The 15,489-nt window shown below is 32.6% G+C and overlaps 1 protein-coding gene across 1 annotated transcript in view; it reads right to left on the bottom strand.

The window, feature by feature from the left end:
• The window catches only part of LOC105191040 (fatty acid synthase), a 102,934-nt gene that overhangs the window by 26,456 nt on the left and 60,989 nt on the right, over positions 1-15,489 (bottom strand). The window contains exons 9-12 of the mRNA XM_025304546.1: positions 1,788-1,955; positions 1,202-1,671; positions 817-1,121; positions 202-600 (exon numbers count right to left, since the gene is read on the bottom strand). Of these exons, the coding sequence (XP_025160331.1) occupies positions 202-600; positions 817-1,121; positions 1,202-1,671; positions 1,788-1,955 (1,342 nt within the window). The remainder of the gene's footprint in view (positions 1-201; positions 601-816; positions 1,122-1,201; positions 1,672-1,787; positions 1,956-15,489) is intronic.

The following is a 15,489-nucleotide window of genomic DNA, read 5'->3' as shown; positions in this document are numbered from 1 at the left end:
AGGGGAAGGAGGGGAGAGGGAGAAGGAGAGGGAGAGGGACAGTGAGTGGGAAAAAGAGATGGAGAGGAAGAGGGGGAGGAAGAGGGGGAGGAAGAGGGAGAGGGGGAGGGGGAGAGATAGGGAGAGGGAGGAGAGAGAGAATAGAGCGGATTATGTTGGAATATGGAATTGTTTCAAAATAAAAACTGAGCGCTAACTTACTTCTCTCTTCTATTGAAAGTTTAGGAAGCTGCCTTATGTGAAATTCGGGATCGATTACCAATTTGCGAATATGAGTCGTTATGTATATAACATTTCTCGAGTCAAGCGGCAGGCTTTTCATTTGCATCATATTGTCGATGAACACCACCCAATTTGATGACCACTTGATATGTCCTACGCTCCCATTAATTGAGGCGCTTTTCAACGAGCGATACCAACCGGTATACTGATAGCCACAGACTCGTAGTTTTTTGTAAATATCTGACGTATTCATGCATTCCTCAGCATCGTCACTCTTAGCTAAAAACTGTAGCCTCTCCTTCGCGATATTGTTAGGGAGCCTCACGATACCACTAACAACTACATTGCTTTTCTCGAGAATCTGGAAAGTATTATTGCCTGTAAGAATATTATGATTATTACAAAATAATCCCGCTCTTCCTCTGAAATCAATTATTGTTGCTTATTTTCTCTTTTGAGGGTTGAGTATCGTTGCAACTTTCACTGATTTTATTTCATTTTTTAGTGTCGATTATATATAGTTAATATTCCATCACAATATGACTGAAGAGGAATATAAAGAGTCGATTCTCTAGTAATTGCAAAAGTATTTACTTTCTTGGATCACAAGTGTTAATTCCAGCTTATCTCGTTTTGATAAATGAGTAGCACGTACGAATTTAATATTTTCAAATACAATCGGTATGTTTTTATGGTCAGTGCCATTCAATGAGCCAATTGTACGCCAAATTTCGTAAAGGCAACTCGTAACAGGTAACAAAATTCTTTCATCTATCACGTGACCATACATATATTCGAAGTCCTCATCATCGGGTGTAATAGTGATGATTCTTTCAGTGCTGAAAATTTTATTTTTCTCCTTATAACGGAATACATAATAGTCTTCAGAATGATCCCATCTGCAATATTATTGTAGAATAAATAATGTAAATAAAGAAATGTGAGTCTTTTTCTTATATATAGGAGAAAGGTGACGCACTTAATAAGAGGAGATATCATTGGTGTTCCGCGACTAACAGGAAATTGCACTGGTGGATACAAATTTGCAATCTGTGGTTGAAGTCCTACATTATAAAGATCTCCAATTCCTTCTAAAAAGCTTTGTATGGTATGTTTCTGGCCGCGTTTATATAATGGAATGAATGTTATCGTTGATTCTAGCAAATTTGTCATAATCGATTGAAAAGCATTGTGCGGTACTATGTCGACGAGTACCGTGCTTTTCGATATCAAAGTTATAATTTCTTTTAATGGTATTGGATTCAGGATATTGTCTGCATAATATTCTGCAGCAGTCTCAGTCAAGTCGCGTTTACTTTGTGGTTTACCCAACTGCGTTACTCTGCGGCTTTTTGAAGGTTCCGTTGGTAATATTCGGCTGAAATGCTTCAAGATTTTTGTCCTAACAATTTTAAGGTATTTACATCGATTCGCAGTAATGTCATTAACCTGTGGAATGGTGATTAATTTTATGTATTGCTTTGTACATACAAATGATTGATATATATCTCTTCACCTAAGGATAGCGAAAATTAATAATTAATAAATTCCAAAGTCATTAAAACCTGCAACTTAGCCTGCTCAAATGCTGTGCCTATGTAATATGCCGCTAAAATTGTTTCTTCTATAGTAAAACGTCCATCAACATATTCACAGATAAGTTCACCAATAGAGAGACCTATTGTGTAATCCGGCTGGATAGCAGCATGTGTTAAGAGATCCACTATTCCAATCTACAATGTCGTTCGTAAAAGAATTCATTTTTAACTGACAAGAAAACACATGGATCCGTCCCTCTCCGATTCAGATGAGCTTGAAATATGTTGTAATGTAGACTAAAATAAAGGACACGTATTTTTTTATACGTGCTCAATGGCATATTTAGGGGGAAGGAAAATCGGGTTTTTTCTTTCGGAGCATGCATTGTCAAAAGTATAAGAAATAAAAAGCTCTTTTAACAAAAATTCAATTGTTTGAAGAGTTTTATAATGGCGTTTTCCGTTTAAAAAAAAATGCTAAAATGTTAAACATACTCCCACCACTTACCAATTTTTTTATGATTGAAAAATTTCGTTTCCACGAAATGAAACGATTTTTTATTCCGAATTCATCTATGTATAATAAAGCCATTTTCCGACATATGGACTTTTCAAAAAATACGTGGGAACACGTCTACATATCCGTAACGCCATATGTAGCCACCTGTATCATGCGACAAGTGTACGTAACACGTCTCTTCGAACTTCTGCATAGTAAGAGACTGGAAGATAGTACTGATATGCAGAATATATAATCATAAACATTTCAATATATGACAACAACAATAAAATTAATTATTTTAGTTGCACGACAATAGTCATATATTCCCACACTTTGTTTTCATGAAAAGGTATATATATATATATATATATCTTTTTTTTGAAACTGGAATCTTATTTATGAGAAGTTTGCCTATTTTTGTAGTGCATGATTATAATTACTGTTGATGTAATTGCTATGACGGAAGCGATACACATAGTTGCAAGATGAGAGTTCTAAGGTCATGTTTATTACCGCAAATATTCCATAGATTACATATACTAAAAATATCGCATTGATGAAATCATGCGTTGCAAAACTGTACGTATGATGTTGGTCTTAACTGTAAACATGTTATATAGGCATATCATGGACCATGTGTAAAGTTTGTATCCAGAGTGCAGGGAAACATATTGTCAGCCGTTTATGCAATAATGAATAAACATGATGTGGGATGGAGATATATGTTACATTTGATAATATAAAATCTAATAGGCATCGCAGCGAACGTTAATAGTTTTATACGTTCCATTGTTTCACTACATATTATTTGTGACTGCAATTTTGTAAGTATATATCCCTATGTTTAAAATTTCTCTCAATATATTGTAATATTTGGGAATATTAATATTTCCCACATATCTCTTTGTTTATTTGCTTTTTGTTTAATTATTTCTTTTGTTACAGAGTTGTACAGGAAAATTTCTTGCTCCTTTTCATCATTTTTATGGGAAAGCTGTATAGTACAGATCTCAAAAGATTTTGCCAGTATATCATACAACGTGATTCTGTTAGGTGTTATCTGCTGAAACATATTTCACGAAGTTAGACTTTATAAAAAAAGGTACAGAATTTGATAAAAATGTTATATCCAATAATAAAATCTTACTACTTTTTTAGCATTGTGATTTATCATATTTTTAACATAAGTGTATGTGCAATGTTTATAACTTTTAAGGTAAAATGCGGTTTAATCCGGTCAACGTTGTAACGCTTCTACACGCAGTATTTACATCTTTAAATTTCCCTGAAACTACCCACATAGCACCGCAATATTGCAGGAATATTACAGAAATGTTACAGGAATATTACTAAAATATTGCATAAATATGACAACAATATTGCAGAAATATTTAATGTCCTAGGCATAAGTCTCGCAGAAATATTGCGGGAATATTGTTATGATGTTGTAGGAATATTGTCACAACATCACAGGACTATTGCCACAATGTTGTTGAAATATCGCCACAATCTTGTAGGAATACCTATGAAATATAGCCATAATACTGCAGAAAAATTGCAAAATATTGCCGAAATATTACTGCAATCATGCAGGAATGTTGCTACAAAATTTCTTAAATGTTGCTGCAATATTGCAGGAATATTACTGAAATATTGCATAAATATCACAGCAATATTGCAAAAATACTTAATGTCCTAGGCATAAATCTCGCAAAAATATCTCAAGCGTGGTCTACAATGGCAGTAAGCAGTAAGAAGTAAGGGTAAGCGGTAAGAAATAAACCAATCACAGTCGATTATGACAAAAATAATCAACTGTGGTTGGTCCATTTCTTGCTGTTCACGCTTTCTTCTTATTATTATGGCTTATTATTACGGCCATTGTAGACCACGCTTTAGAAACACTGCGTTAAATAAAAAAATGTTTCAAACAAAAGTTGTTTGACTTGAAGGGGGACATAAGACAGCTATAGCATTTTGTTATTAGATGGCGCCACTTTCAAGATATTCACTGACAATCAATTTTTATAAATGAAAATCCCAACTTTTTATTATATCTTCTTTTTCTACCAATTAATTTGAACAACTTTCGTCTGAAACATATTTTATTTGCTTAATATTTTTTGAGATATTTAAGGAAAACTTGGTAACTTTCCAACATTTATCTTACGATATCTCGCTAACTATTCGTCGACAAAAAAAATAGCATTAGACTTTTTTATTTTATTTAATATCAAAAATATATTAATAGTGCCTTAACTTTTATTAATTTAATAATTTTGAAATTTCCAAAGGTCGATAAGTTAACAAAAGTTAGGGCACTATTATAATAATATATTCTTGATAGTAAGTAAAGTAAAAAAGTCTAATACTATTTTTTCTATCGACGAATAGTTAGCGAGATATCGTAAGTTAAATGTTGAAAAAGTTACCAAGTTTTCCTTAAATATCTCAAAAAATATTAACCAAATAAAAAAATGTTTCAGACAAAAATTGTTCAAATTAATTGATAGAAAAAGAAAATATAATAAAAAATTCGGATTTCCATTTATGAAAATTAATTGTCAGTGAATATCTCAAAAGTGGCGCCATTTATAAACAAAATGCTATTGCTTTCTTGTCCTCCTTCAAGCTAAACAACTTTTGTCTGAAACATTTTTTTATTTAACGCAGTGTTTCTGAGATATTTGTGATGTGACATTAAAATGGGACACCCTGTATATAAATTGTTTCACACTGCAGTACTGCGACGATAATCAAGAATATTACGTGGCGGTCTGTCATGCTGGAATATAGCGGCAATATTCCTGTGATATTGCAATGAGATTTATCATCGCGCAATAATGTTGTAATATTGCTACTATGTTGCCATATGATAGTCACATTGTAACATTGCAGTAATAATCCAATGATATTGTCTGATATATCGCTTATCTGTTAACTCAAAACGCAAATATTTTCGGTAATCATAGCTCCAGAATCATAAATTTTATAAGATTTGTAAGATGCTATGAACCATAATTGCTAAAAAGTTTTTATTAAAATCAGTATCTTATCATTATCATTTTTATAATAAAAATACAGATGTAATATTAACGTATATATATACAGGGTGCACGATTTATCTGAAGACATTGAAATATCTCGAGAACTATGCATTGGATAAAAAAAAGTGGTTAATGAAAGTTGTTAGTCTCGAAGGGGGACATCCAATGATACCAAACTCGACCTCCCACCCCACCCCCTGGGGGTGGGGGTTGGGGGCAACTTTGAAATCTTAAATGGAAACGCCCATTTTTTATTGCAGATACGGATTCTACGCCACAAAATACGTAAATTTTGTTCGAAACTTTTTTTTTATTCGTGATAAATGGCGCTGTAATCGCAAAAAATTATATTTTCCGCAATTCTCCAGAAATGATCACGGGAAGTATTAGACCGTGATTACAATGGTCGGTGGATTGGCAGAGGTGGCCCGATTAATTGGCCTGCTAGGTCGCCTGATTTGACATCGCCGGATTTCTTTCTGTGGGGTTACCTAAAAGATAAGGTTTATCAACAAGTGCCAACAACTCGTGAAAACATGGTAGAACGCATAAGAAACGCTTGCGCTGAAACTCCCGCAGATATGCTTCTATCCTGTGTACAGTCATTTGAAAAAAGGATCAATAAGTGTATTGAAGTTGAAGGTAAAAATTTCTAACACTTACCTTAATTAATTGAACAGTGAGAGGCAAGGGGACTCACATTAAAAAAGCACACGAAGGGAATATAAAACTACTACGTCCTCGTCGTTGTTCCTGTGTAACGCTAAAAGTAGTTTCTCGGAAAAATTCAACGCTATCTATCACGAATGAAAAAAATTGTTTCAATAAAAATTTCACGTACAATCTAATTCTGCAATGAAAATTATGGGTCTCCATTTGAGATTTGAACGTTATCACCCACCCTACCCCGACAGGATGGGGGGGGAATAACTTTTATTATGTTCTTTAAAAATATTGAACAGGTATTTTTTATTTCTCAATCCAATGATCATTTCTGGAGAATTGCGGAAAATATAATTTTTTGCGATTACAGCGCCATCTATCACGAATAAAAAAAAGTTTCGGACAAAATTTACGTATTTTGTGGCGTAGAATCCGTATCTGCAATAAAAAATGGGGGTTTCCATTTAAGATTTCAAAGTTACCCCCAGGGGGTGGGGTGGGAGGTCGAGTTTGGTATCATTGGATGTCCCCCTTCGAGACTAACAACTTTCATTAACCACTTTTTTTTATCCAATGCATAGTTCTCGAGATATTTCAATGTCTTCAGATAAATCGTGCACCCTGTATGTATATAAGACAATTTTCAATAATAGAAATATAAATATAATGATAGCAATAATGATAGCAATAAAGAATAATGTTTATAGAAGTTCTCAATAAGAACTTTTCGCAAATCGAAAAAATTTTATGTCCTATTCAGTAAAGGATTCTGAAACTCAGTACAGCAACCGTCAATAGCGTGACTATAAACTTTGAGCTAACAGATATTAAAATAATCGCTAATAATTCTTTTCGGGAATAATTTTTGTAAGAGTTTTCGGGTAAGCTTTTTACAATTTGACCATTTAGATCTAAACAAAACGGCGTATTTTCTTCAGTCTGTCTTTTATGAAAATCATTGATTTCTTAAAAAAAATTGTTATTTTATACCGGAAACTACAAAGATCGCGTTATTAACATTTGTACCTTAAAAATATGTGGGTAGTTTTATTTCTAAATTTTTTTCAATACGGCGGACTCAACATTGCAGCCGAAATCACGAATTTCACCTTATATCGATTTTTCTAACGTTTTTTCACTTTATAATGCTGATTTATTCAATCTGTCTGATATATCACTTCGCAACATTGTTATAATATTCCTGCGATATTGTAGATTGATATGTTACGTCCTAGAGGAGGAACGCAACCCTTTCGTTCGCGAGTAAGGCGAACCTCGTTCGTACACGCGTATCAGTGAACGGGTCAGGGACCCGACGGGTCCCTTTACTCGGGCACCGACGTACGACGAGCGGTCCGTTTTTCGGTCAGGGACGCGAATCCCTTTACCGGGGATAGGACCATGAGTTGACTGTTGGAAGGGTATATGTGATTTTGAAATTAATTGGAAAAAGAATGAAATATAAACAGATTTATTAAAATGAGTATAATAACAAAATGAATTACGGCGCGGTTTAATACAATTGATGAATGACTGTGTATGTGTATATGTGTGTATGAGAAGTGAAAGAAGGAGGAAATAAAAAAAAAAAGGAAGGAATATGAGTAAAGAGTTAGTAAGCAAAGAAAATGTAATTTACTGGTGATTCCTGGGATGCGAGAAATGAACAAGATATAACGGTTGATAGGCGGCTCCTGCTCTGTAGGTTGGGATGGGTTGTGCGACTCCCTTCCAATTGTTCAATTATGGCACAACAGCACTGATTCTAAATTTTTATTTTTGTCCCCAAAAAAAAAATAAGACAGAGGACGTAAGAGTATGTGTAGTGCCGAAACAAAACCGAAGACGAATTTGAGTCTAAGGACGTGTTTTTACAAGTCTGATTTTTGAATCTAGAATCTATGTGAATCTGCTCTTTCTGTCTCTCAGAATAGAAGTAACGGTAGAAGTTGAAGTAGAAGAGTCCGCGGAGGCGGATTACCGCGGTTTTTATAGTGATAATCGGAGGCAGAAGCTATCAGGGTGGGTAGAGAGATGGCCTTTGAGGAAGGGGTGGATTGGTCTTAGTGGGAAAAAGTCTCAGCCATTAGCAAAGTTAAAAGACATCGTGGGAGGAGACAGTTAGTTTTTGGAGATATGAATATGGAAGGGCTAAAGGGTGGAGCGTGAGTGTCTCATAGTTTTAGGTGGATATATGATTGGCTGAATGAGTTAGGCGCGACAAGCGTAGAGGTGGTGGGTTCTTGAGATAGAGAAATGTATACAAGTGGACGGCTGGAAAAATCAAAATGCCGTAAATCAAAGGCTGGGATCAGATTTTACGACTATCAGTGAAATAGGCTTTGTTGGTTGACTGATTGGGCACATATGGTTTTGGATTGGGAAGATGTGAGTTTCAAGTTTTAGAGCAGGAATGCTCTGAGTTGCTTTGTTTCACTGAAGGTTTATTAGCGCGGAGTTTCAAGTTTTTATAGCTGGGACGACGGACACACTTGGCGAACACTACCCAGGTATAGGTTTTTACAACAGGGCATTGTTTCCTGTTATGGAATTTTCCCGAATCGCCTTTCATTTGGCGCGACGGCTGTTCGCCAGATGGGTCTGTTTCCTAATTTATATTTATATATGTATATATTCCTATTATAGTTATATTAGGAGAATATAAATCCGCGAGGGGAAAGAATTTTTGCTAATTAAATCTACAGGACGTAACAGATATATCACATTGAAGTATTACTGCAATATTCAGAAATATTACGTAACGGTCTATCATGCTGGAATATAGCGGCAATATTCCTGTGATATTGCAATGAGATTTATCATCTCGCAATATTGTTGTAATATTGTCACTATGTTGCCATACGATAGTCACATTGTAACATTGCAGTAATATTCCAGTGATATTGTAATCTGATATATCACTCTGTAATATTGTGATAATATTGCTGGAATATTATATAATAACCTTGTAATTTTGTAATATTGCTACGATATTATAATATTGCTTCAATATTGCTGCAATATTGTAGTGCTGTCTGGGTAATCCTCCTATTATAAATGAAGAAATAGAAGTGAAAGGAAAAATAGAATCCATGTTACAAGATATTTATGAAGACAAATATGAAATAGAACAAGAGGAGTCTCTTGATTTTCAAAATTCATTCGATATCGGAAACGGAAGTAAATGAAGAAAAAAAGAAGATACAGGATATAATGTGAAGGAAATGATATGTATCAACGATCAAATCCCAATAACATATAAAAGAAGGGCAGTGGAATTTTGGATTATTAATAAAGATAAGAAAAGATCACTGCACAGCGTTAAACATAGATTCCGTAAAGTGACATCCGTACGTCGATGCGACGATGGGAAGAACAAGTGCACAGAGACGGGAGTAGATCGGAGAAACTAACAAAAATTTCTTCGTACACATTACAGACATTTTAAGAAGCTCTGGGCAGAGGAACATTAATTCATCAATATTACTCGATGAGGCCTTCAAACGCAAAAGGAAGCAAATGTTGAAGGATATACAGCTTCACATACATGGGTAAGAAATTTAAAAATAACATACAAAATTGTATCGCGGAAAGTTACAAAATTTATTACAAAGAAATCTATACAATCTAAAGAATACTTTGAAACAGAAAGCAACAGATTTATTCAAAATGTTAAATATCATATTGAATTTTTTGGAGTTGAGAATATACTAGGTGATCCGAAATTCCCACATTCGGAGTACAGGACATGACATTTTATGCTAAAACAAACTACTTTTTCCTTTCCTTAGCAAAATTGAGTCCGACAAGTAGTTTTTGCAGGAGAGCGTGTTAAATTTAACGAATAATCGCTCTTGTATCGTCTATGTAACGCTCAGGGCCGGCGCGCGCGCCTCGCTTGCGTGTACCTAGTCAGTGATTAATAAACATAAGTAGCGTCTTTTAAGACGCTCATACGGTTCTGTTGTGACTAGTTTACGACATTTCAAGACTGTGCTTAAGACAATTTTAAATAATAAGAATCAATTATGAACAATACTGGGATTCGACCTGCTTTCGTATGTATTGCTTAAATAATGAAAAGTTAATAAAATAAGTACTGCCTTTATTTCTTACGTAGTAAATGAATAAAATATTGTCTGGTTGCACAATATTATCTGAAAATAAAGACAAATGTAAATAGTAATATGTTTCGCGAGCTGTGAGCGTTTTATTATTTCAAATATTGCACAATTACGTGATAATGAAATAGTATCATTAAACTTAAAGAATAATTTACTGATCAAGCGTATACATAGGAGTATACATATTTGTAACAGTGATTAAAAGTAAAATATTTGAATTAACGCCTTTTAAGAGCTCTCTTTTTATTGTTTTATAATAGAAAATACAAAGAACTTATTTAAAAATCAAATTGTGTGATATACTCACGTCACGGTCTACATTTACTTATTATTGCTTATGCACGTTAGCCTTTCAATACGTACTTTCCTTACATGTTTTAATTATTGCGAGGAATATTACTATAGCCTCAATGGTCAAGTTGGTTAAGAAAATAAATCATTGAGGCTATAGCAATATTCCTCGCAACAATCGAAACATGTAAGGAAAGTATGTATTGAAAGGCTAACGTGCATAAGCAATAATAAATTAATGTAGTCTGTGACGTGAGTATATCACACAATTTGAATTTTAAATAAGTTCTTTGTATTTTCTATTATAAAACAATAAAAAGAGAGCTCTTAAAAGACGTTAATTCAAATATTTTACTTTTAATCACTGTTACAAATATGTATACTCCTATGTATACGCTTGATCAGTAAATTTTATTCTTTAAGTTTAATGATACTATTTCATTATCACGTAATTGTGCAATATTTATATTAGAAATAATAAAACGCTCACAGCTCGCGAAACATATTACTATTTACATTTGTCTTTATTTTCAGATAATATTGTGCAACCAGACAATATTTTATTCATTTATTACGTAAGAAATAAAGGCAGTACTTATTTTATTAACTTTTCATTATTTAAGCAATACAAATACGAAAGCAGGTCAAATCTCGGTATTGTTCATAATTGATTCTTATTATTTAAAATTGTCTTAAGCACAGTCTTGAAATGTCGTAAACTAACCACAACAGAACCTTATGAGCGTCTTAAAAGACACTACTTATGATTACTAATCACGGACTAGGTACACGCGAGTGAAGTGCGCGCGCCGGTCCTGAGCGCTACATAGACAAAAGCGATTATTCGTTAAATTTAACACGCTCTCCTGCAAAAACTACTTGTCGGACGCAATTTTGCTAAAAGAAAAAGTTGTTTGTTTTAGCATGAAGTATCATGTCCTGTACTCCGAATGCTGGAATTTCGGATCACCCAGTATATAATTCGGAGCAAAGCGGTTTTCAACTAGAATTTCATATTGGTCGTTCTTTGGCAATAGAAGGTACCAAAAATGTAGAGTGCGCAGTACAATCGATATCAGCGACAACACATAGCTACACAATACAACCAACAATTATAGCAGACGGTAAATTATTATCGCCTCTTTTTATTGTTTTAAAAGAATCTACCGGAACATTTGGCTCAAAAGTATAAGAAACAATGTTTAGAGAAAATAATATTTTTGCTATGACATCTAAATCAGGGAAATTAACATCATATCATTTTGAGATTTGGTTAAGAGATGTTTATTTTCCAAACGTTTGGTCTAAATTTGTTTTATTGTTGGATTCGTGGACTGGTCACTGTCTAGATTTAATTCAAAGAAATAGACAAAATTTTGCAGAAATTATCGTTCTTTTAACTATACCCGCAGGAACAACAGGTCAAAGACAACCATTAGATGTGTATGGTTTCCGCTTATGGAAAAATTTTTTAAATATTTTGCGGATACGGTGGTACTTTTAGATTTGGGATTAAAACTTCATGCTTGCGATAATATCTTAAAATTGCAATCTTTAACAAATTACCAATTTTCGTGACCAAGGTATAGAAACTTAATCAGATATGCATGGCATAAAAGTAGTTATATAGAAGAGAAACCACCAGAGTTCGAAACATCTGCAGACTTTTGGTTTAAAAAGAAATCTAATAAAGTAACATGCGATATTTGCGGCGACATTGTTATAATTACTTGCACTTCGTGTAAGAAATCACTTTGTATTAAACATTTCTATCATGATCATCACATGTGCAATATATAATCTATAAATATTATATTAGCATTTCTCGGAATTATATTATTATACTTTGTATTATATATATATGTGTATGTATGTATGTATATACTTTGTTAAACAATATGTAACACATGTATTATAACTAATAAATCTATGTTGATGAAATTTTTCTTTATAATTGAATAATAAAATAAATATTAAATAAAAGTCTGAAACGTGTGTAACTAGTTTTTATGTCCATCTCTGTATACATAATATGTAAATTCAAATGACATCTTGTATTACAAAATCTTTTCGCTTACATTACTTTTTATTCTTCTTTTTACAATTATTTTTCATGCAAGATTATTTTCCTCAATCTTGGAAAGCTATTTATTTTAACTCTGATACTTCTCTTCTGTAAGGGAAAGTGGGGCAAGTAGTGACAGGGGGTGACAGTTCGAATTTCTCTTATTTCTCGCTCTTCATTTGTCTTGGCTGTCAATAGTGAGTAAGTTCTCAAACATTTAACTATCTTTAAAAATTGCGATTGAGTTAATGAAGTCAAATATAGCTAATGAAGAAGCCTAAAATCTTGTCCTCGTGAAACAAGATATAACCTAATCTTTATTCAGGTATTTTAATTTACATTGTTTTACTCTTGATTCCCTGAGTGAGATTTAACCTATACAGAATTGTACGCAACATATTTCTTTTATTGTGATTTAACCTATATACTTGTATATCAATTCGACTCCTCTGAAAAATGTTTTACAGAAAAAAGGCAAATAATTCAAATTATTTATTTATTTAAAGGTTTCAAAATACGACATACAAATATATCAATTCGAGTTTCAGAAGGCTGTAGCATTGCTCGTGCTTCAGCATTTAATGTTTTTATTTTATTTATGATTTTTATTTTTTAGAAGTGTGGAAGTAGTTACAGTTAAAGAATAATTGTGATTTTTAGCAACAAATACTAGTCTATGGCTGTTAATGTGTGCTATGTCCTCTTGACTGAAATTAGAAATTTATTTTTGAAAGGCAGTATTCTGTTTCGTAATAATTTTATGTCTGTTCTTTTCGTTATCTCTATATAAGTATAATAAATAATTTTATGTTCGTGCCCTTTTTATTATAATTATAATATGCAACTTTATGTTCGTTTCTTTCGTCATGTCTGTATTAGTAAGTTTAACTATGCAAAGAGCAGCCAAAGAGATTTAATATTGTTATTTTATTTATGTTTTATACTTTTTAGAATAAATTTTATTTTACATGTGTAATCATTTCATTTAAATACTCTTTTCCTGACACTTTAAAGCATTTATTCTTTACATGTATATGTAATAAAACTTGAGGAGTTAAAAACTATTTTTTTCATGATTGTCACCATTTGCTCCTTAGGATGTTACTATTTGCCCCAGGATGGGGAAAATAGTCACAAAATGCAGGTTGCGGTTTTTATGAAAATTTCGCCCTTATATCTGACTTATGGAACTTTTACTTCAGTTTTTCGTATAATTGAAGATAGTAAGTATCTTCTTAGTAAAACAGCTGATCTTGATAACTTGAAACTAGTATGTACGGAGGAGAAAAAAAAATCTGTCACTATTTGCCCCATCCTCCCTTACTTTGCGAAGGAAATACTTCAACACACAGTTATTCTTAAACATTTCAATATATCCAACATTTCGAGGAAATAATAAATTTCTTGATTAAATTTTCTACGCTGATGTTCTTTAATAATTACGATTCAAATTTACTTTACGCATCTTATTAATTTAATGTCATGCTATATCTTCGACCCAGACTAGTAGTCGGGCCACAAAGTCGAACGATAGCCACTGCAATATCTTTTTTTACATTTATATCAGGGTTGGGAAAGTTACTTTTCAAAAGTAACTCGTTACCGTTACCGTTACTTTCGGTAAAAAGTAACTCGTTACCATTACTCGTTACTGATCTTAAAAAATAACGCGTTACCGTTACTTGAAAATAACGATATTTTATTTCGTTACTTTCCGTTACTTTTTTTTTTTGTAAATCCAGGATTAAAAGAAAGGTGCTAAGACAAGATAGAAATCGGACATAAGACGATTAGAAATATATATATATATATATATTTAAATATTTTTATTATTTTATGTTATTAAGTGTTGTACTTAATGAAAAGTTTCATAATTAGTGGGTATGAATTTAATATTTGGACATTAGTGTCTGTTGACTTTAAAAATCATTGCCATTCATCATACGCAGATTTTTCATTTGATGTTTGCTATTTGAAATTTAAAAAGTCATCGTTATCATTGTGCTTATCAGACATCAAAAAATTTTCAATTGAAAGAATTCCTAATAAATCTTCTAAATACGTTTGCGGAAGTTTTCGCTTATCTCCGGATAACCAACTCAATTTGGGGTGCAAACAGCTGGCAATTATCAATTCTTCTTTTTCGAATGTAGTACAAAACCTAAAGTTAAATCAGTAAAATTAAATATGAACATATTGATTTTTTGTTTTGATCAGATGAATGTTGCTCGATGAATATACACATGTGTATGTATTAACCAAATTACACCAACTTACGTTTCTTTTAAACCTTTCTGTATAGCTACAGCCAATGGATAACAATGTGAGTCCATCTTTATTGGTCCTCACTAAATCCAGCATAAAACGAAAAATGCATAGAAATTAAATACAATTAAGTTTAATTTTATAAAAATTAAAAAGTAACGATTAAAGTAACGGACGTTTTGTTACTAGTTACAAAAAAGTATCGCCGTTACTTTTTCGTTACTGACACAAAAAAATAACGGCGTGACCTAATCGTTACTCAAAAAAGCAACGATACCAGTAATGGTGTTACAAATAACGCATTATTTCCCAACCCTGATTTATATTTAATAACGGAGAAGAAAATTGCAATAAATATATAAAAAATGTTAAACTACTATAGATGTAGAATTAATAACTACTAATGGAAGGTCTTCTATGGATGAAATATATCAAATCGATAAAATATCAAAATTTGCACTTGATACGGTCATATCATCACACATCATCACACTTATCAAAACGTATTATGAATTAGATAAACAAAATTTCTATGATAAGTGACGGAAAATATAATAGCAATGAGAACCAGTCGCAATTACTAGTACGAATATTAAACCATGACAGAACAAAACTGTCTGACAATGTTAAAGCATGCGCCAAATATTGTAATATTAAATATGTCCCGAAAAAATATTCCACGCGTGCGTCGAATTCATATATTTACGAACTACAAAAATAGGCAAACTTCTCATAAATAAGATTTCAGTTTCAAAATATGTATATATATATA

This window comes from Harpegnathos saltator, unplaced genomic scaffold (assembly GCF_003227715.2).
Source record: "Harpegnathos saltator strain DR-91 unplaced genomic scaffold, Hsal_v8.6 scaffold625, whole genome shotgun sequence".
NCBI lineage: Eukaryota > Metazoa > Arthropoda > Insecta > Hymenoptera > Formicidae > Harpegnathos > Harpegnathos saltator.
This window is presented reverse-complemented; position numbering and strand designations above follow the sequence as displayed.